Source organism: Ciconia boyciana, chromosome 18 (genome assembly GCF_034638445.1).
Source record: "Ciconia boyciana chromosome 18, ASM3463844v1, whole genome shotgun sequence".
Taxonomy (NCBI): domain Eukaryota; kingdom Metazoa; phylum Chordata; class Aves; order Ciconiiformes; family Ciconiidae; genus Ciconia; species Ciconia boyciana.
Genome location: NC_132951.1, coordinates 8,398,368 through 8,422,340, shown reverse-complemented (window position 1 = coordinate 8,422,340; position 23,973 = coordinate 8,398,368). Strand labels below are relative to the sequence as shown.

The 23,973-nt window shown below is 43.1% G+C and overlaps 1 protein-coding gene across 1 annotated transcript in view; it reads right to left on the bottom strand.

The window, feature by feature from the left end:
• The window catches only part of BRINP1 (BMP/retinoic acid inducible neural specific 1), a 59,485-nt gene that overhangs the window by 22,242 nt on the left and 13,270 nt on the right, over positions 1-23,973 (bottom strand). Inside the window, exon 2 of the mRNA XM_072883168.1 lies at positions 4,678-4,868. Within this exon, the coding sequence (XP_072739269.1) occupies positions 4,678-4,868 (191 nt within the window). The remainder of the gene's footprint in view (positions 1-4,677; positions 4,869-23,973) is intronic.

Below are 23,973 nucleotides of genomic sequence, written 5' to 3'. Positions count from 1 at the left end.
TCTCTATTCAGCCAGAAAGGCTAGGTCCACCACACTTGTAGATCAGCTCCACTGAATTGAGTAGATAACATTTTGGACTTTTACTAGCCAGCATAGCTTTGCCACAACTGTTGGAAAGGATTCAAACCATTCGTCCCACTTGAGGAATGCTTTCCTCTGTGTGCAGTGCCTCTGGAACGATGCACACCTGACAGAGAAGATGCTACTTTTATGCAATTCTCTCTGACCTGATTTCTAGAAGGACCAAATGATGATTTAAGTTGCAAGCAGGACTTAGGTACATAGGCGGGTACAGAGGACAAACAAATGCTAGTTGTAGCTCTTTAGCTTCCAGCGACCATGCAAAAGGGTAAGGGCACGGGGCTGAGTGAAGGAGAGCAATCAGAGGAAAGAGCAAATGAGAAAGTTAAGTTAGACCATCCACCCTTTCTGCTTTTTTTCCTCTCCTAGAGTCTCAATCAGTGAATTTAAGTGGAGAGCAAAAAATATTGTGCAAGATTAGGGACAAAAGGTGATTTTGAGCCAGTAATTACAGAGAATCTGGGAGTGAAGCAGTTAAGACCTGATAGCACCAAACATCCTAAACATTATCAAAAACCTGAATTTAACAAGAGATATATGAAAAGGACACGAAGCTGAGGAGTAATATTTACCTAAAAGTTCAATTTATGTTGTATGAGCCAGATTAAAATCCAGTTCATTCTTAACATAAGGCTGGCATTATAAGAGTAAAAATGTAGAATACCATCTTGCATTCCTAACATCTGAAATTCTGATTGTAATAAATGAAGAGAATAGATACCTAGGGTAGGAATGTGCCATTTCTACATAGCTCTCTTAATGAGAAGAATGGTACTTGTTCTGATATGATAGATGAACCACTGATGAATACATTGCCTCTGGCAATAGTAGCATGGTCAAAAAAATGCACCACCACTTTTTAGGCCAAGAAATATTTTGCTCTTCAGCATTTTTGCATATTTTTTTTTTAAAGGGAACAAGCACTTTTCTTAAAAATTCATATTAGCTGAAATAACTCGATTTGTCCAAATAATCTCCTTTATTGCATACATGGAAAAAAACCCAGTAATCTCTCCCCCTTGCTTTCCCTGGAAATTTTCCAGCTTTTATCTGGAAGCCAAATGCCTGAAAACAAACCAAAAATATTCTGGCTGAAAATCAAAATATTTTTATTGGATTTCAGTTTTTCAAGCAATTGATATGTTGAGGATTGAGCCTTTGGCTTTGAGATGAAAAATGGAAATTTTTTGTGGAAAAAAGATACTTTTCATCAAAAGAATTGATCAGTTGAAATCTTTTAATTGGTTTCAGGGGAACTAAGTGGAGAAGTTTGGCATGTAAAATTTTCTCTCTTTATTATTTTGTTAAAAATAACATACTATCCTTTGACCACAATCAAAGTTGTAGTAGTAAGTAACAACAATATCATCATTGTTACTTCTCACAAAAACACTTTCCCTGGAAAATGACCAGCTTTGATTTCCTTTATCACCGTTAACATTATGCATTGAGCGGTGCGAGGAGACCTTGGCAGGGATCAAGGTTCTAGCCACACAAACAGCAGGACGATTGTTCCTGTCCCAGAGGATTTAAAATCCACGTATCTGATGAGACACACAGGTGTATACAACAAGCAGCCAGCAAAGCACAAGGTAATAAGATGAGTGTGATTAGTGTGAGAAACAGCGGTCACCGCACACCAGATGCCTGACCGCTGTCAATATATTTTCAGGTTTCATCTCTGAGGTGAGTTTTACAGGGGAATTTGAAGGAAGGTCAGACTGTGAATTTTCAGGAGGCAACTCATTTACCACCAAAAGGATGTCTGCATTGGAGTTAGCCAAGAGGCTTGGGGGAAGATAGGCTGGACCAGTGTGAAAGTGCTGTATTTTGAGCCAAAAATTTTGGATCTCATGTAACAGAAGTCTTTATCTGCATGGAGATGCAGCAGACATAAATGATGCTTTGCCTCCATTTCACAAGGCTGTGAAAGGAGAGGGAAGACGAGGATAATTCTCCCCTTAGCTGCGATTCTCCTAGAATCTCATAGACATAAAACAGGAGAAAGCTGTGCTGTAGGGCAGTGGAGATCAGTGATTTTCCCACAAAAGCTGTCATTTTTCCTCCCTGAGGTGTTTGGACCCTTCCACTGGGAGCAAGAGGAAGAAAACAGGAAAGTAAAGCCCAAGGTATTTTATGCTTCTCCTGAGGGACAAATACTGTCCCTAGGAGTGAAGGGTGCTGAGCAGAAATGATGTTGCTGGAAACCTATTCTGTGTACATGTGTGCAGACCTGGAAAAGCACAGCATCCCCATGGAGAATGCACATGAGAAAGCAACCCTGAGATCAAGAGAGGTTAATAGACTTTTGCTGCATTATTAAGTCTTAATTTCTCATTTATTAAGCAGATGCTATGTTCAAAGTTGTCTTTCCTTCAGGGTTTTTGCTGCAAATTGGCTCTCAGCTCTGTGTGCTCCATCCCAGAGCATGGATGTCCTCAAAATGACCCTTCACCAATCCCTTTTTCAACTATACTGGAGCAGAGCTGGCTTTTTATTAGGCTCCAGGGGGACCTGGCTGCTCTGTAGGTTGAAAGGTATCAGAGCTGTTCCTCATGTGGCCAGGTGTGAAAATAGCTGCTGTATTCAGGTGGGCTGGCCTGATCCATCACCCAGCCTCCTGGGGTCCATGCAACAGCCGGCATTTAAAAGCAAAACAATTTCCTGTGTGTTTGTTACTTGTTTGCAACCTAATAAGACATCAGGCTAAGTTTACAAAACACTGTAATCCAAAGCAGAATTCTTGTAACTTTTCTGAGGAGAACTGAGGTCTTGAGAGCAAGGGTGCCAGGACATGTCTGCTTTTATATCCCAGTGGTCTTGTTTAGCACACAGACTGTGATTAGAATGTGTCCTCCTTGCATAATGCATGCTCAGCTTCATCTACATTTTCTCTGTGACTGCCATTGCCAAGAAAAATCCTTCTTTTCTCCCCCACCATTACTCTCTGTGCTCTGGGCTGACGGAGCATTTAGCACTCCTCTCCAACACCAGTTCTCGTTACAAGCCTCTGCATATTTAAAATTGTTGTGTTGTAAAATCAGGAGAAGAAACAAGCCACTGTGAATAATTCACAACCTCACCCAGGCAAAATTAAAAATATATTTTACCATCAAAGGTCTTTCTTATTTTGAATTTCCACAGATGTGAGTGGCAAGAAAAAGGAATATCAATGGAAAGAAAAGTAAACCCACAAAAAACTCTCAACACTTCACTGGATTCTTACTTGGCTGGCTTGGGCTCTGAAATATTGTCCTGAAAAGTAATTTTCCTCAATAAAAAGGAGTATATCTTTACACAGACTTCATTAAGGCCTGATGCAGGCAGTCATTTGTACTCTTCAGTGCATGGAAACCTGCTTTCTCTCACATTTCTTGCTGATGGAGCAGACGGTTTGAATGCCTGGACTGAAAGAGCAGCATGAGGTTCTTTGAAGGACATTTGCCACACGAGAGGCCATTTGACTTCAGTGGAACCATGCCAATTTACCTACCACCTAATTTGTGCATGAATCACATGCACACATCTAATCTCATCTACATCTCATCCAAGTGTCTGCAGAATGCTTTGGGAACAGACAGATGGCCAGAAATTCCTCAAAGTTCACTACAAACTTCACAATGTGGCAAGGCTGGAGGTCAGGTACATTAGAAGAAGCAACAGCAACAAAATCTGTACTAAAATTAAGACCCTTTTCCACTGCAGAATCCCTCTTACAGATAGTAGTTCTCAAGAGAAAGGCATTTAAATGCACACCCTAAAGGGGTAAAGAATAGTAAAAATAGTACAAGAGAAAAAAAAATCAGCAGCAAATATCAAGAGGAGTTGCTGATTTTCACCCCTCCTGTTGTCAATACTCAATACTTAAATTGTTTATGCAGCACAGATAGCAGTGCATGCACATGGATCAATGGCCCTACAGTACTCTGTCTTATGTCATCACCAACATATTCTGCTTACACATGCAAGCCTCTCTGCAGTCCTTGCATATACATTTTGAATTTTACTTAACTGTTGTTTTTTCAAAAGCCTAATTCATGTTACTGCTTTCACTTATGCATTCAGCACAGGCCTTTCTGGCCATCCCTTTCCCTGCTGCACATGCTCCCTGCCCAACTCCTTGAACTCCCTTTTCCTGGAGCTCTTTAAAATTCCTCCAGTTCCAGCAAGAAAGGATATTTTTTTCCTCCTGCATTTAGTTTCATTCTGAAAAAAAAAAAAGGATCAACACACTCTATTGTCAAATTAAGGACAGGGGCACAGGAATGACAGACAGGCTCCTTGGCTAAATGAAGCATGTTATCTTGACGCACACCAGTACACACACACCATTGTCAGAGGAGCACAGGTGCACACGTATCAGAGATGCCGAACTCACACGCATTGCGCCATGAATTCATTTGCAAAGGCTATTCATACTGTGGGGATTTTCACACCATCTAACGTTGAGATAGGCTTTGGCTAGGGGAGCTGCAGCCTGGCTCTGCTACCGGCCAGTCTCCACACAACGCGGCCAAGGTTTGCAGGTGCAGTCCAGTGCCTTCACCACCCCGCCACTGACACCCCCGTAAGAAAACAGCCCAGGTTGCCACCTACCTCCCAGGGTGGCAGAGATGAGGATGTGGGTGCCGTACTTTTTGATGATGGTATCAATGAACTGCTGCGTGGTGGGTCTCCTGCCCAGGAGGCGGATGCTCCTTTGAAACTCAGGCATCAGGGGCAGTGGATTGTGGAGCAGGTCCCTCCGCTCGATGGCTGTGTTCCTCACCTTCCAACGGGCAAACTCCCTATGCGACAACACAGGAACACAACAGGGGTGAGGCTTCAAGTCCAGAGGGGCAGGGAGAGCCACCAAGGGCAGGGAAGGAGGATGGCAAAGAGGACAATCCTGTTGGACACCCCCACATGGATACACACGTGAGGCCACAAGGCTAGACAGAAGGGGAAGAGGAGGAGAAGAGGAAAAGCAAGACATTACTGCACAATAACAACACACTGAGAATCAGGGTCTGGGCTGATGAAGAGGTAGTCTCAGAGTCTCCAGAGATGTCTGCCAAAGGGCTGCATTTCCCTAGAAAGAAAGCAGCTGGTCCTTTCACCCTCACACACTTTGGGGTCTTACACTTCTCCGTAAAGCAGCAAATTCTGGTTTCTGTCAGCAAAAAAGCTGGTCAGTTAGACAGACTGTAGATCCAGACCAGTCTGATCATTGCTATGTCTCTGTGTCCACAAGCCTTCCTCGTAGCCACTGCTTTTGCAAAGCAAGGCTGAAGGAAACGCTTTCTCCAAACATCTTAATCTTTCAGCACCAGGGAGTACAGCAAAAGATCATTTTGAAAAACAATACACTTGATAAACCATCTGAAAGGATCGATTCAGATGTAAGCAGAGGCCAGGATGAAAATAGAGGTTTTGTTTGTTTTTCTTTCTTTTTTTTTTAAAACCTATAAAGTGATTTTCAAATCCCTTCCTTTAAACTGATAGCAACTGGGAAAAAAATAAAGTTAATGTTTGCAAAAGCAGCGCTTTATTGCAGGTATCTATTTTGAAACAACACAGAGGGAAATGCCTAGAGAAAACCTTGCACACCTGCGATCTAAAAATCAGGCCTCTGAAATACATCACCAGCTGAGCACCTAAAAGATGAGAAACCTATTAATGTCCTTTGAAAAATATTGAGCAAGGTCTTCTTAAAAGGAAAGGATATTATTTATAACCACTCTCCTACAACACACCTGCACTATCTTAAGCCATCTCCCAGATAATCGAGTCACAGGCTTCTCTGTCACTTTTCATTCACTTATTCCTGTAACTTGGGTTTAAGACAAAAATTTCATTTAAATAACAGGAATGACAATACCTGGCACTGACACAGCACTTTCTATCAATGTGTGTCAACTAGCACTGGCAATCCCACTTTGCTGGTAGAGAACCTGACATGCAGGCAGATTTAGGAGATGCTGCAAGCCAGCTGCAAAGCCAGGATCACAAACCAGATCTTTTTTTTTCCAGGTTGATTCTACACCCAGTCCACTTTGTGTGTGTTAGGTTATTTTACTTAATGCAATTAAGCATTTATTTATTTGGATTGCACCCCATCACAAGACCCCAGGCTGCCTAAGAGCAGTTGTATTGATTAAAATAGTAAAAAGCTGGCACTTTGCTTCAAAATATCTTACACCTGAGCTAATGCCCCCTCTAACTCCTAGGCTTTCACAAGCCAAGTAAAAATTCCAAAACAAAACATCCCTCTTACCACATCCTAAGAGTCATTAGTGTCAAACCTTGAAATCCACAGAAACATCAGTCTTTCCTAGAAAAATCTCTGTCAAAAGGGAAAAAAAAAAAACAAACAACCCCAACCCAAAAACCCCATAGACTAGGGTCTTACTACCAGGAGTGGAGAAAACATAGACCATTGGCCTTAAAGTTGTCTGCAGATAACAAGTGCATTACCAATATCCATGTATTCACTATATGGAGCAGAATATAGTTTTTCCTCTGCTGTCCAAGAATAATGTAAAAGTCCAACATTTAGTATCTGTGGAAAAGATCCATTTGAGGGTCCCACAGTTGCTTTTAATGATAGGTAGAACCTTAAAAGTAAAGACAAATAGCTTCTCTCCAACAATACAGAGAGAGGTTGCTCTAATCATTCATGATTAGAGTGGTGATTCTAAACCTGGCTATACAAGGAAATCCCCTTTGCATGAAGAAGGAATGGTCCCTTCAGGATGTAGCAGTTACACTGTATGCTAAGACACAGCTCTGGATGCTAAAAGACAGGCAAGGTTTTATAACAGAGATTTGCATGTTCCTATCAAAGATCATAACCTGCAAGCGTAGGAAAAATGCCATCTGTGCTTCCTCTCCAAAGAGACAATTATTACTTCCTGTAAAACTCAAGCACACTTTTGCTCTGAGATTACTGCTTCCTGCAAGCATTATCAATAAAGTCAGGAGGGACTAGAGCCCTCCAGACCCAGCACGTTTTCAGAAAGGCCTGGGGGAACGCTTCATGTTCTCAGACAAAGTACAGAGACTTTGCTTTTGTTACTGACAAGTTATCTATTCCAAAACACAAACCAGGGAGTTGAAATGTGCAACTGTTCAAGTAGGGCCCTATTGATATATCAACACCCAAACCCTAGGAGTGCCTCCATTCAGTGTGTGGAGATGGACAGGACAGTTACAATTAGGACCATGCACTGGAAAGCAGTGGGCAGTAAAGATGGGAAAAGGTAGGAACAGAGAATGAAAATTTAGTAAACAGTATGCTCAAAGAGAAAGTGGGTTCATTTTTTTTACATCGGGTCCAATGTCATCTCATGATACCACTGCAGGAGGCAAAAGGAGGAGTTTAAAATAAATCATTACCACATCTTCAACCCTGCCTGCTGCCAAGGGACAATTCCAGTCACCATTCATGCAGTAGACAAGCCCTTAGCAGAATCCGCATCTAAAACATCATAGTGAAGGAGACTCTTTCCACTCAGTTCTTATGCATGCCATCCCTCCCCAGGGCTTCCACCTCCTAGGGCATATAATTGAGGTGAAAGCCCAGTTCTATTATACTCTCCAAATGCTTGGATATGTGGCTTTCATAGCTGATGAGAAGAACTGAGCAAATACGTTATGATGAATAATTTATGCAACTAACTTAGATGTTTATCTTCTGCTCATAGAATATCCATGAGCCAGTTGCAATTCCCTCTAATTTATGCATTATTTGAATTTACTTGGTGACATTTTTCAAGCTTTTTTTTTTTTTAAAGTTTTGCATAGTATTTGGTTGTATTCTCCCTTTGTGTGCTGTTGATTGGTTGGGATTGGTCAAGCAAATGATATGGTATTGTTAAGCTTCCTGATTAATGACCACAAATACATTTTAAACTTGGCTTCCCCAGTTCCAGAATACCTTACATTGAAAGCAACCCTCTAAATACTAGCAATCTTCTATGCAACCTATAGAATTCTGTGCTGTAAGATGCACCTGAGGCCAAGATTATGGCACAATTTTGGAAAATGAACTTGACATTAATGGATATGGCTACTGAAATCACGTAGAATTATTGAAGTGATTAAAAAAAAAAAAGAGGTATTTGCAGGGAACAGTATAGCTCTGTCCTTAGGGAATGATCCAACCTGGAACTCCTGAAGTCTGTGAAGAAACACCTCCAAGAACAGGCTTTCTATTAGCTTTCAATGCTAGACTTAATTGTATTTACTGCAGAAAATTGGCCAAAACTGAATCCATGGCACTGGGCTAGGTAAGCGTACTCTCATTTGTCACCACAGAATCCTTGAATCTGTGAATCTTTGGAGGACCTACCAAGGCCTTGGATTCATGGATGATGTGTGCAAGAGGGCACTGAAATCTTTCCTCCCAGAAGTCATCCTTGGATGCCATTTCACTGATCATTGCTTCTCAGAACCACCAGTGACACCACAGTCTCAATGCCACTGCCCGGAAAGCACAGTTGAGGCCTCTACAGGTCTCAAGACACTTTATAAAAGAGAAATATTGCACTGTTGCTTGCTCATTTTCCAGGTGAAGAAATTTCAAAGACTCGACCAGGATTACAATGGCACCCCATGATACAGTTAGGATTAGTACAGAGTCTTCTGACCTTCAGGGGAAACCCCTAACAAGGACCTCAACTTCTGCCAGTGGGGAAGCTTTTAAGGGCTTCAGAAAGATGATAAACCTCTTAGCAAGGAGGAGGAAGAGTCTGTATCCCTGATGCAGAGACAGGATAAGGAGAAATTATGACCTAATGTCTGAGTAGTGGGGGAGAGGCACTTGTTTATGCTCTGATGTCTCGCCGGTGTAGACAGCCCATGCTAATGTGGAGCGTACCCAGGAAAATGCCTGTCAGGTCAGCGGAGGGGGTCTGCTCTCTAATGTCTGGTGAAAGCACTGAAGGGCCTGCTCTTCTAATGGCTGGAAGGGGTAGGAAGTGCTAATGCCTAAAGGGGGAAGGGAGGTGAGAGGAAATAGAGGGACGAAGTACTGGCTCACAGAGGCAGATACACATATTTCAGGCCTTCCTCCCTGTCACAGTAAGAGGATACATTTTATTTATATATTGCTATATCTGAGAAAATACTTGCCCCTTCAGAATTTGCATTAATGAGCTTGCCATCAAGGCCATGCATGTCAGAGACAGAAGGAGCCACTAGCAATGTCTCAGTACTCATTAGCACTATGACCCCTCCAGGGAAACAGAAAAAAGGGGGGAAAAAACACTGAAGAAGGAGGAAAAGTCAAAAGCCTGGAATGGGTACATCACCCAGACCCCCACTGCACCAGCAGAGAGGCTAGGAGAATCCAAGGGCATGAGCATCTCTACCCAGAGAGGAGAAGTCTGAAAGAGAGAGGCCGTCAGAGCAAATTAAAATCCCCATCTTCAAATGGCCAAGACAACCAAAGGATGTAAGTGAAGAAACAAGTTCAGTACAGACCTCGGGGGTTGGCTCTTGAAACCAAAAAGAAATTAAATGCATTAAACAATGATCGAGACAGAGTCTGTTTGAAAAAGGAAAAAGGGAAAAAAGCAGAGCAGGAAGACACTGAACAAAGCCTGTCACTGTCATGCTAACTAGAACACCCCAACACCTCCTGCTGCTGGATATATTGCCTTCAGGGCAGTTAGAGCATCCCACTCACAGTGCACACTCAAACACCACTCCTACCACTCCCTGGGAACTGGGCAAGAAGGCACCAGCTCCTTTCTGTTCGGCGGTTCTTTATCTTTTTTAATAGATCATAGCTCAAAAGCCATCTACTGCTCCCATAGGTGATGAGCAGACAGAGCCTTTCCAAAGGCAACACCCCCTTCAGTAACAGCAAGATACAAACATTGCTTAACATCCTCTACCTGGCATATTGCACACATTATTGACTCTGATGTCAGTAGGATCCCCAGTCAGAGACAGAGAACTCCTAAAGCCTTCTTCCTTTCTTGGATTTTGGTGTATATACAATGGTATCTGCCTAGACATGTCTCTGCCCCTTGTTTTCATCCAAGCACCTCACAATCATTAGGACAGACATTTTTGGACCCCTCTATGTATATTGCAAACAAGTGTTATTAGCTGTTAGAATGAGTGAACCAAAATTGAGATTTTAGGCCTTGTCCAGGTGAAAAACAAGTTTTGTGTTAGCATCAGGAACTTAGCCCAAAGTCCTCCAGAATCCTCCCAGATGCTCCTACAACAGAGCTGTTGCTTTGGGGTTTTTGTTTTGTTTTCTCTTTCCTTTTCTCAGCCTAATCGTCCCAGTCATGGGCTGCACAAAGTAATAGTTATCTTCAGCCCTCAGGGTGATAGCTCGTCCAGGTTACTGTGAGCCCTTGACTCTGCGAACAATGCCATGGGGGCAGGATACGAGCATGACAACAGCACTGTAACGCTTATCTTGTACTGCCAGATCTGGCTTAATGTGAGTCTGTACGGGGGTATCTGCGATTCTGGTGGGGTCAGTGATGTTTTATTTCTAGTCTGTGCCCTCAGAATGGCAGACAGCCCCAGGCTGAGCAGTGCAATATTCCTTTAGCAGTTTCCTCTGCAGCTTGGCCTCTTCTCTATCTAGGCCAGCATGAAGAAGCCAGTCTTCAAAGCTGAGCTTTTCAAAGGACCTACAAGAACTAGTTTCCTGTGAGGGTTTGGCACTCATCCCCCCTAATCTATTTAAGAAAACTCCAGTCCGTAGATTCAAACTAATTCCAAATTAGACAGAAGATGAAGCTCTGCCATAAGAAAGAGAAAAAAATACAAAAGTCTAATTCCAGAGAAGTATGAAAAAGAAATCACTTAAGCTGAAAGTCTGACAGCATTTTGCATAACAACCAGGCAAGCAGACAGGCTGACATATGACAGCTGGCAGGTGAATAAGAAATAAATTGACTATTGATAAATGCTGTGCTGTCTGCAGCAGTTTTATTTCTATAGGGGCATTTACCTGGATAGGACTGAACCCAAGGAGAAGACCATCAGTATTTGGATGATTCAACAGAATCGTATGGCAGAAATAAAACAGTGCTGTTGGACTACTCACTCCTTCACCTGTCTCCACAGGACAATGGAAGAATCTTCTGTTGCTTCTTCCTTGGTCTATACTTTGGCCATGTTCTTGGTGTTGGCTGAGGTGTCTGAAACCTCAGCTACTTCCCCTTTTCTGGGCAATCATTTTAGCCTGTTGGATTTTCCTGTACAGAGTTCTGTTTTCTTCTCTGATATTTTTCATAAAAATATTAAATTGTTCAACCCGAGTTGAAAACTTGGAGGGGTTTTTTTTGTAGAAGGAGAGGGAGGTAAATAATAGGTCCAGAAAGGCATGAAGTTTGCAAGAAGCAAAAAGAAAGAAAATTATTTCAAAGTTAGGTGGATTTCATGTGACCTTGAAAGTGCCTTGGTAAACAGATTGTTCTAGCACTGAATTAAAAACCAATCAGACAGACATGACTGAGTCTTGTGTTCCCTCTTAGGATGGGACTACACTTGGGTCTCTTAGGAGGCAACATGTAATTGCTGGGTGCTGAAAGAGACCTATTTGTTTAAAAAACAATGAAGCTGGAATAAATTTATTACTAGAGTCAAAGCAGAGTGATTCAGCATAGGTAAGTACAAGTTAAAAGATAGCAGTGACCAAATGTAATGACCTAAGTTTGCTTATTAATAATTTTGATGATGGCCAGGACATGGCTATGAATCCGACCTCTGACTTCAAATCTAAACATAGCTACCATTGCGATCAATCACAAGCAAACATGACAGAGTAGGTTACTACCCCTTCAACTGAATGGGGTCACCTCCAAGACATGTTTATGCATTGTCAGATAACACATAACTTCTAAACTTCTTCAGTACAAAGTAAACTCACCAGCTACCTTCATTGGTCATCTATTAATCTGTTCCCCTATTTCACCCAAGTCAGCTGCTACAATTCCCTTTCATCACACCCATCAGGTTACACTGCAAACTGCTTGTGGGACGTTTATTCCACTCAACTTTCCCCATAAAGTTCTTTGTGCAGATTTCATTGCAAACAGCACGCACCTCAGGCACTAGCGATACCCTTTCCAACGCCAGCCTCCTTAAGCCTCGCCCACCCTGGAGACTTGCTTGTAAGTAGTTCCCATTACTGTTAACACCATTTCAGCTGTTTTCAGCTTTGGGCAGACGGCACTTCTTCTAAGCCACTACAATTTACGTAGTGGTTGATACTAGCTGCTAGAAGTCGGAGTGACATCTCTACAAAAGCTCCCAGCATTGTTAGCACCACTACAGCTTAACAAACATTATCAACAATAGGAAATGTTCTGTTCTGTTGCTGTTTTCTTCCTAAAAGGTTACCTAAACCAGACATGGTTTATTAAGCTACGGAGGAAGCTATTCTAATAGGCTGCAGGGCCCTGTGCTCCAAGCACTGGAATGGACAATATAGACACCCATTCCTTCACTGTGAATTATGATAAAAATCACAAGAGATGCAGCCAGAACAATTCTCCACTAAAATACCTGAGGTAGCCTAGAGAAACTCATCTATGAAACAGGCATTTTGAGTTCTACAGTTATGATTACAACAACATAGATATTTTTCAGAGCATGGTCTCCTGGATTTACATTTCTATGAGTTTGACCCAGAATTCAGGATCAAGCAGATCCTGGGAAATGAAGGAGCTGTCAAGAAGATGCTTTCAAAGAACAGCACTTTTGGATAGAAACAGATGGAAACATCTGAGACCTTGTAGGAATTTTAGATAGTCTTGAGGAAACCTGGGATAATTGGTACAATTTTAGGTTCTCTTCTCCACACTTCTTGCAATTCCCCTCTTGTATGTTCCTTTGCTCAACACATGATCCTTGTCCAGAGAGCTGATGGCATACATCAGCCAATTAGACTTAGCCAACAACAGGTTGGAAGGGAAGCTAAGATACAGGATGGTGAGACAATTAACTAAGGCTGTATAGGAGCATGGGGCAGACACAGGAAAAGGCCCCAGATTGTTCAGTCTTGTGCTGTAGCAAGTGAAAAAAAGACAACCAACACAAAAAGACCTTTTCACATTGAAGTGTTTGTTTGAACTAGAGTAGGATAGATGATTAAATTCTTGATGAAGTCCCTCCTTATATGGCTAAATAATACATGAAAGTATTTAAATCTGGTACTTTTGAAAGCAAGTTTGAAATGGAAGACTGGCAGACAGATTTTAATTTATAGAACAGATAACAAATCACCCAGGGGAAAATTGGCCCACCCTAAGTCATGGTAAACACTCTTTGCTCCACAGAGGCCCTCAGCAAGCTAGGCCTGCCCTGGCCCAAAATTTACCATCTCTAGACTGGGTCATAATTGTCTACCAGTGTTCATATGAGCACAACAGCATGAATCAAAGGCTGTAACAAGAACATAGTTTGGAACAAGTCATTTCATTAAATTGTACTTGCTTCATTTCCTGAAGATATAGGTGTGTAGACTACAGAGTTTTTTTCCTAATTTTAGCTGTAGCAAGCTGATAACCTCAGCCTGTGACACCACAGCCCCAAGCTTTGCTCTTTACTTATCATGATTCACAGTTAACTCAAATGAAAAAACTGTGAGAAATGTGGACTTGAACCTTAATTTCTCATGCTACAGGCCAGGGTACCTGGCTACCACGCTACCGGCAACTTAAGCACAGCATTTGTCAATACTGGGAAAGCATCGGAAATTTAGCTTTGATTGCCCTTTTTCTCAAAAAGCACAAAATTTTCTCCAACACAGCATGCAACCATGTTTCAAAACTTGAACTGTTGTTAGAAAATGGAGCCATCACCCCCCTCTGGTCAGTTGTGCTACTCACTTGGCAAAGGCTCAAATTCACCTTGTCAGGAGCAGAGAAAAAGTGATGTTTAAATACAAAGCCCCTCCTGACTCCTACACCCAGCTGTGCCCTCAAGGCAGTCCTGGCAGAGCCACCTGGGCACAGCTACCACACTTGCAGGCTCAGCAAGAGCAGGCAGTAATGGGAAAACTGTCCCCTCTCACCCACCCCCTCACCCCTGAGTCATTCTCAGCTGATGGAGACACTAGCAAACATGTAAGGCAGGTGCTGGTGGGCAGCTTGGATGCCTAAAGACAGCCAGTTGGCAAAGCCACCTGTTTACATCAGGGATCTCTTGCTGCAGGCCAGTTGAGGGGCTTTTGTTAAGTGAAGTGAAGGGGGTCCATACCCTTCCCTGCCAGGGAATGTCCTTCAGATGGAAGAACATGCTCCAGGCTGCATGTAGAGAATAGGCAGGGAAATCATGACTTGCAGAGATGCAACAGGACAGAGGGACCAATTGCTGTCTGCTCCTAAAGGCATACCCAGATCCAACACATGGTCACCAGCCTCAGAATAGCCCAGGAGATGTGATGAGGACTGGCATCCTTCATTACCCATGCCATTGCAAGAGATCTTGCAGAAAGCATTTGTGAGAACGTGGAGGAGGTACAAGAGTGCAAGTGAACAAAATCTGTTTTGTCATCATAAAATAAAACCACCCTCCCCTCCCACACTGATACTTGCTGCTTTATTCCTATAGTGTTGTGACATTATTTCCTCCAAGTTGGTTTAGGAGAAAATGGTGGTTCCTCCTCACGGTTCCTCAGGACACCCATTTCTGTGCCTTCACCCTGAGCTGTGGCTCAACATCCCTTTGGTTTTCAAGCTGTGCCGTTACATTCAGGCCACTTGCCAAGGGTTGCTATTTTAACAGTGACATCCAGCAAGCAGGGATATAAACAGTGGCTATATGCAGAGACTGTCCTCTCTCAGCATAGGATTCAGATGGTATCTGGGCCTGAAATTACTAGCAAAAGACATAAGGTGAGAGGTGAAGGGCTAAAAAAATTAGGCTGCAGAGTATAGCTGCAGCAAAATTCAAGCCATCCATAATCAGAGACATTTGTGCTTTGTTCAAGATTAAAAAACACCTGTCCCAAAAAGCCCGTGACATTTCAGAATTACAGTAAAATTGAAGAAATTTTCTCTAGGAAAAAGGTGACCCATTTCCTCAGACTACATCCCTCTTTAGCAAAAAAACTGAACACAAGCAGTGAGAAAGCCTTGAACATTCCCTGGTTGCTCCAAAATCTCATTTCAACAAAAATCAGTTTTGACGTATTTAATTTTCATTCCTAGTCATGCCATTTCAAACTCAGACATGTTTTGATGGAGGAAATAAAAAGACTACAATAAAATAAAAATTTACAAACTCTTGAAGAAAGGCAATCTTTTTGCATGCTGCAAAGTGGCCTGCAATAAAAAGACAACCATGCTTTTCATGCAACATTTCATAAAGGGAAAGCTTTATTTTTGTCCTGTCCTATCCAGAGAACAGAGAGTAGTGAATGCAAAGCTTTTATTTTCTGGGATCTGTTTGTGAAGCTTTGAAGCACTTGGTTATTCAGGCACGTGCTTAGCAATTTCCCAATCATGAGTCATATTTCCTTTAGCTTTTATTTGTGACTTTGATACATGGATCTCAAAGCACCTTTAAACCAATATGTCACTGTAGACAGAGAAGCTAAGGCAGCAAGAGATGAACAACTTTTCCAAGGAAGAGATCTAGCATACAGCACAGCCATGAACAAAATAAACCCAGATCTGGAGCCAGGACAAAGCATTACACCAGCAAGGACTAAAGTAGGTAGAACCACAGAATCATTTAGGTTGGAAAAGACCCTTAAGATCATTTAGTCCAACCGTTAACGTAACGGTATCAGATGGGGGGGTTGTGGCCAAACTTGTTGCCCCAGGCAGCTGCCCATTTTGCCTGTGCCAATAAACACTCCTGTCCAGGGTCCTTGCTGCCTGCTTGGGGCTCAGTTCAGCAGGGTACACTGCTTCCCACATCGTGCTCAATAATGGTAAGGGTAGCAGTGGCAATGTGCAAACACAACCCAACACCCGCCAGAGAAGAGAAGCAGGGGCAGAAGTACATGTCTTATAAGTCACCACTGCACATAAATTCCTGAATCCCAGCCCTTCAGGGAGGGCACAAGAGCCATGTGTTTCAAAACATGAAGTGGAGTGAACTGGAGTCATACCACAAGGAGGGTGTTGGACCTGTTCTACAGCAAGAGTGAGAGGGATCAAATGCACACCTGTGGCATTTATCTTCTACAAAATAATAGGACCCCAAAGGCTGTGAAATCAATCTAATGAAATGCAAACCACTTCCTCCAGGAAGGTTATGTTGACTGCCAACTCTGTTGCATTCAAATCAACAAAGAACACGCTGGATGGTCTGGGAGAGAAGGTTGAAGACCTTTAAGGCCTCCAGTGATGCTAGTCTGTACCACTTCAGGTCATGCCTGTCTGAATTCCTGCAATGTTATGAATATACCATAGCAAGATGATACAGGAGACTATTTTAGTGTAAAAAGGACCACCAGAGTGCTTCCTTAGCTCACTGATCTTCTAACACACCTAAAATATCTGAGAGGGGTTGTTATACACAGGCTGTGGGCATAAAATCTGCAGCATGGTGGAGGGAGGGAGTTCAGTGAAAGGGCAGTACATGCAAACTGCTAACTGCCCAGCAATACACACAGAGCCACATAAGCACCTGTTCACATGAATTGCTTAATTCAGTTACAAGGCAAAATCCACTCACATGCTAAGGTCCAAATGTGAAACACAGGTCCTGGAGAAGTTAAGAGCAAAACCTCCCCAACTTCAGTGCAGGCAGCATCCAGCCCCATGTGCAAATGCAGTCTCAAGGCCCAGCAGGTCTCTGGGCTGTAAGCATCAAATTTCAGGGTTTGGCACAGAAGGCTGGAGTTGAGGACTGTTGTTAAGCAAAGGGCATAATCCCCTTCCCTGAATACAGGGCTCCCTCCTGCAGGACAGGATAAGGCCAGCTGGAAAAATTTATAGCCTCACCATTCAAGGTCTATTTAGGAGGAAAGAGAAGTCAGCTGTGTGGGGAGGACTGGTTTTTTGATAGTGGTTTTTTTTTGTTTGTTTTCTTTTTTTTTTTTTGCAAGGGGGGGTGGGTTTGGGTTTTTTTTTGAGGGGGAAGGGTTTTTTTTAAGTTTAGTAGGGAATGAAATAGAGAGTGAAGGGGGTTGTTCTTTAGTAAGGGCTCTTATGTCTCAGATTTTCATTTTGGCTTGGCAGGTATTTGCTTTGTGCTTTTATCATGGCTCAGGAATCCTTTGCTGAGTCTGGGTGGGAGCTTCTATGGGGTTGGTTCTTCCCCTTTTGCCTGCACTGCTTTCTTTCATGATCGGCTTTTTTGTTTGCGCTAAGTTAAAGTCAGGATCTCTCTGAGACAAGGTAGTGGAAACTTAGTCTGGAGGGATCAGATGCCACAGAAAAGCTAAAGAGAAGACCTCCCCTCATGGCTGTTTCAGGGGGTGAGGACTAGGCAAAGTAAAAGCACCAGCTCGTATGCTAGCTAAACACATACATATGGCTGAATAAGGGATTATGTGCTATTGCACATCTGAGCCTCTGCTCAGAAATAATGAACTGGACACCAGAATTTTGAAGCACATGCATATGTATATATTTATCTAGTGAACAAAACAACAATATCTGCAATGCTTTTTATTTGCCTTCTGGGTTTTGAGATTTAAAGACTCATATTTTCTGGCTTTTCTTTGCAATCCTAAAAGACACCCTATTCTTATGTTTTAAATGGAAGTTGTGAGTTATACAATAATATGACTCAAGCCTGGAGTACTTAAAGAAGGCAGGAAAAATGGTAGTATGAATCCCCCAACTCTTACAAATACTGGAGGAAAAAAAAATAATCTGTGCAGTGTGGTAGAGAGCTAGTGCCAATGTTTCCTGCTACTGACAAGAAACCTCACAACTCCCAGTGCCCGAGCAAGTGTCAGGAAGAAGGGGGACAGGTCAAAGTCTGCCTCCTTGCCATGGGCTAGGTAGTTATCCCCTGGGGTACAGCCCTACCCTCTCCTGGACTAGGGTAAACTGCCAGATTAGCTGAGCTGCAGCTCAGGCCAGGAGGATGCTCTTTAGCACTCCCCTCCATGCTGAGGCACTCCGTTTTCTTCTTTCTCCTGCTCTTTGGTGGAGTTGCTGCCCCTCTTCATGCTTCCCAGCCCTCCTTTCTTTTTTTCCCTCCCCCAGCTGTTGCATTGTGCTAAGCAGTACAGATTTAGGGTCCTACAGACCATATTCTTGTGGCAGGACGCAGAACCTGATGTAAACTTCAACTTGTTCAGGGCAGGGGCTGTTGCAAGCCTGATGGGGGGGGAGAGAGGCGTCCTAAAACTGCCTACAGTGGGAGGAATCAATTATACGGCCCTGTGCAAGAGCATCACCCAGAGGCCTCCACAAGAAGTGCGTGTTTATCTCAAACATTGTCTCTGCAGCAGACCTGTTTGTACCTGCTCCTCGTACTGTTACTTACAAAGCCCAGCTGCTGGCGAATTTGCTGGTCTCTGGATATAAGAAGAAGCGACTCCATACTAAGGTGTCTTTCTGCAGCTCTGATATTGCTCCGGTTTTAACTTAGCCCAACAGGAGATGTACTGGGTATTCCCACTTCCCTGAGCCTCATCGCCCTGCCTGCCTGTCTTGCCTTGCCCCACTTATCCCCATGTTTGGAAAGGCAGGTGGTGGCTGTATTTAAAGCCTCAATCTCCCTGGGCACTGAACTGTTACAAGCAGTGCCCTCATCAGCAGTGCTGAGTTTCACTGACTGATTGTTTTCTGATTCTGTTTGGCATTTTATCCTGGCTGCATAGAAAACTTATTATAAAATCATGTTTGTGTTCCATAGATTATATCTGTGGCTCACTGCGGCGGGAGTACGAAGCATGACAGACAGAGTCGGAGGGGCATGGCTGATGAAAGCCCCTGCCAAGGCGACAGGGGCCAAACTGCAGTGCAGTCACAGTGTTTGCAGAGATGAAAATCGGAGCCCCTTGATCAGCCCCAGGTTATCCTGGGGGTAGTTTAGCTGTTGCAATTCTCCTGACTAGATCCTTGCCACATGCCACAAATAAATGTTCTAAACACAGATTAGTTTTATATTAGATGACTGCAACAGTCCCTGCTGCTATTAAAAATCAGTCAGTCTTTCCCCAGATAGCCCCAGGCTAGAGCCTGACATCCAGTCACACCTGTATCAAGTCCAACAGCCTGTGGTAGAACTAGAGAGAATTACTATTTAGGTTTTCAGTTGTTACTTGGGTTCTGGGAGCAGCTAAGGCCTGGGAGATGCAGCTGCAAAGAGACCACCTGTCCTGTCCTAGAGGTTTAGGACTGTAATTCTTCAAATGGCAAAGCACTCTGCCTGGCAGAGTAGGACATGGGATACTGTGACCCTGGAGGGTCCTTTTAGTCCCATGTTCCTTGGGCTCTGAAACCACATGCTAAAGCTTCTCTGTCCTTCCACCGTCTTCCATGTGAGCCAAAAAAATGGTGTCCTGCAAGATCAGCTAGGCATGGCAGCAGCAGAAGAGACATTCTGCATTGTGTATGCCACAAAAATAAGGCTAATCCTTTTCTAAACATGCTTTTTCCATCTTCTACCTAGCTACATTTCCTGAATGCCTCCCAGCAATGCATGGAGCGGTATGCCTAGGATCTGACTGGTGGCATTCAAACTTCCTTCCCTTGGCCTCTCTCCTGGGGAGAGCTAAACACGTGGACTAGCGTTTTGTTGACTGCTTGACACAAACATTCCCAAAACAGGAAAGGTGTCCACGGGAAAAGGTCAAGTAGAAAAACAAAGTATCACCTCTAGAGAAACAACTAGACATGGCTTGTTGGAGAGGTGGAAAAATGTTAACTCCTCCCTCTCTCCAGAGTTGTTTCTGGTCTCTAAAACATGCATTTCAGGAGGGAGCTCCTCTATTTCCCCCATCTCTGAGCACAGACAGATGTGCCCAATTCTCCTGCCCACTTCCACTGCTTGCCTAAGAGCAAGTGGTCCGCCCTCGTACACACATTGTGGATGCTGGCAGTGCAAGAGGCTTCACATCACTGGGGCTGGCCATCTGGAACAACCTTCATGTATCTCTCCATCTCATGGACTCTGTTTCATTTCAGTCTCAGCTGAAATTGTATCTTTTTTCTCTCCTCCCTTGCCTGTGACTCTCTTATTTTCTCCCTCATACTGTCTCTGCTGCTATTTATGATTTATTCTCTGTAACTCTCCTGTTTAATGCTGCAGAATGTTTGGGAAGATGGTTTCTGTGGATGATGTTGTAGAAAGCAAAGGGGTCCTGTCATTTACCCATCACAATGGAGCTGACTAAACACGACCCAGCATCACGGGAGATGGAAATCTCACACCAGGACCCTGGACTCTTTGCTGCCTGATACAGTCAGGAGCACAGTGTGAAACGGCCACACTGCCTTGGAGAAACTGTCAAGGAGATGCTTACGGGGACTTCTGGCTAAAGCAAACAGCCTTCAGGATCAGACTGGGGGCTCCTCTCCTTGCAGTGAGCTCAGGGCATCACCTTACTCCAAAAGGACTGAATGCCCTTTCCTGGAGGAGCACCTTGCGATGTTACACATGCCATTGCACAGTCTTCATCCAGGGTGGAGCATGCTCTCCAGAGCCCATGGGTCCTACGGTCTCACCATTTCTGGAAACCCTGGGATCTGCAGGAGTCGGATCAGCAAAACACAATGAGTCTGTAAGGCTTCTTCCTACATTGGGATTTTTTATCACGCGAACACCACGCTGCAGCTGGTTCTGGGAAGGCCTCTGCCCACACACTAAATAAATTCTGGTGCGGTGCGCTGCTTCTCTATGGAAACCGTACCCTGCATTTCCCTCTATAGGATTTTTCTCATTTCAGGCTCCATAATAAATTAACGAGAAGATGTTTTCGTTACACCAACCATAGGAGAGACTCTTTTCTGTACTCGATTAATCTTTAGTGATCTATATTAAATATTTATCTGAAGAAACGAGGCCTGTATTGCAGCAACATTTTCTATTATGAGACTTTATCATATCAAAAGATATTTTCCTGGCACTGACTCTTTCGTATATACCCAGCCAGAATTTCTGATGGAAGGGCACCCTTTTTTTTTTTTTTTTCTTTCTCTCCCAGTGACCTTTTCCCTCCATAACAAGCTGCTGATATGTTAGAATTTACTGGGTTATAAACATTTTTTATCGAGTAGGAGGAAGCTGGGTGATTTGGCATCAGCTTCCCCAATAAAACCCCAGGGAGAAGCTGTGATGTTTGACACCAATAAAGGCATGGAAGAAACTGCAGCCTTCTGGGATGCTGGTCACGAATGACAAGGGGAGTCAGTGAGTGTCAGTCACGTAGCTTCGCTCTGCTGAGGCACTTTTGGAAGGAGGCCAGCTTGCTGGCATGGGAGAGGGAGCTGGGAGGGACCTGGTAAAGGGCTCCTCTGTTCTTTCCCAGCGTTACCAAAATTGTGTGATCTATCACAAGGAGCAGTGAGCTGGGATTCCTAAACCCTCTTTTCCTGCAACTGGGAGGTGGAGAGACACTAAACAGTTGAGATATCTAAGAAGGGACGAGGATCTTGGTGTGAGTTCAGGCACTGGTCCTACAAGAACATGGAGAACTCAGATCATAGTTTGATCTTGAATCAGTGGTTGAATTTTCCTACCTGAGACAGACCTGGCATTGGCTATAGATAAACAGAATTATAACTATGTTTATTGAGGTATTGTCAAAAAGAAACCTAGACTAGACACAGGACTCTGCTTGTGGTGCCAGGTACTGAACAACAATGCAGCAAAAAAGATGGTGCAAGTTCACCAAGAGCTCACAACCTAATACATCTCTGCCTCCCAAGGGAGCGGTGATTTAAACTGGTCAATAACTAACTCATTCCACCAAAGCCTGAATAAATCATCTGATGACTATATATACACACATTATAAATGTTTAGTTCTGATAATATATGACTGAGCTGTTATTTTGACAAATAGCTAGTGAATAATATATTTGATGAACTGCATAATATTTTACTAATGATTAATTTATTCATTCAAAACAAACAAACAAAACCCAGACTTTTCCTCAGCTATCATAAGGAACCCTAAATAATGACTGCAAAGAGCTTTGAGATCTCTGGATGAGCTGTGTTTGTTATTCCTCCTTTTATCACTGTGTATTTCTAGTGATTTATTACCAAGGATAATAAATCCATGGATGATGTTATGGACGGCCTCATTTAAGATTGTGGCAGATGCTGTTCAAAAGCTCCTGATTTTGTAATGCCCACTAAAATCTACAGGAATTTGGCACTTAGGCAGTTAAGTACCCACACGAAGTGCTTAAATACCTTTTTTAAGTCTGGGCCAAGCTTATCTGAAACATCATCTGCTGCTTCTGACTGGAGACAGTAGCGTTATGGTTGGGGATAGGTTCAGTAGGGCTAGTTACTACAAGATGGCAGTCTACAAGATTTAGTTGAGGATTGCCCTGGCTGTAGTTCTCCCTCTCCCTCACTCTTAATCCCATTCAGAAATATAATTTCTGTGAGTTCACAGAGAAGATAAAGGACCAAAGAGCAAGAGTGCTTCCTCAGAGCTTTTCTGCAAAGGAGGACTGATTGATTACAGATTGGACGCTGCTCCAACTTCCCTTCCTAAATGAAAAATTGAGAGCTCTTAAAAATTGAATAAAATATGCCGTTCTAAGAATGATTTCCACTGGCATGAGCACAATAGGAGATAGTAGTGAGTTGCTCAATATTTCTGTGTGCACTGGCTAATCCTTTACTACTCAGTCCCTTTGCACTGTCCCTGTGGCACCTGATGATAACTCATCTGTAATTGGTAAGGGCTTCAGTTTTGTGTCTCCAGACAAAGCTTAAATCGCTCACATTTGGGAGAGCTTTGACTTCAGTTGCGGCTGGAGCTGTCCAGGAGATTATTCCTTTTTGTAGCTACACTCAGGGCTGCAGAATCTGGCTTTGTTCCATGCTGGAAGAATCTGGAACAGCTTGTAATGTTTTCACTAGACAAAATTTTGTCAAAATAGCTCATTTCTTAGATCTCTCTTTTGCTATAGTCACTAGTGACCAGAGAGGCCGGGACTTCAAAAATATGTTGAATCCAATTCATCAGCCTGAAACACTGTACTGCTAACAAAATAAAGCATTTTGGCAAAACCTTACTTTGGAGAAAATATTTTTCTGCCTCACTGAGACAATTTTATTACACAATAATATATTAAAATTTATTTGCATTATTACAATTAATGCAAAGACTTTGCCATCCTGTCATTTGCCTTCCAGCATCCTTTAGAACCACCCCAGATCTGCCCCCCTTTCAGTGCACAATCCCCACCACTATGAGTGAAAATCCTACTCCAGTGGTACAAACACTTGCAAGACCGACAGAGAGCTGAGCTACTTCTATTCCAGCTAGCAGACAGCAGCTGTGCATATAAAGTCTTTACCTTCAAATGCTCACCCACAATCATACAGGAGACAATCACCAGTGGTGTTCATGTGGGGAGATAAAGCACTGTCTTTTTTAAAAGACATGATGCAAATATCTCAGTCCCCAGGAGTGAAAACAATAAACTTATTTTTATTACTCTTCTGCAGAAGAAAATTAAGTCCAAATACAGTTGGCAATTATCCTGTAAGCTTATTATACAGTAGCATTCAGTCTCTTCCACACTCTTGGTTCCTCCTTTGTTATATGCTAGAAGAGCTGGTACGACTTTTTCTGTCCCCTATTCTAGAGCCATTTCACAGGAAAGTACTCTCAGATTTCCTTTAATCCACCATAGGCCATGCAAGATGCTTCAGCCACCCCAATACCTGTGTGCACCTCAAACATCAATGCTCATGTCTGCACAGAGGGAGGTATGAGGCTCTGGAACAGCTACAAGCATGATATGCTCTGCTACCTCCCTACCTCTTCAGT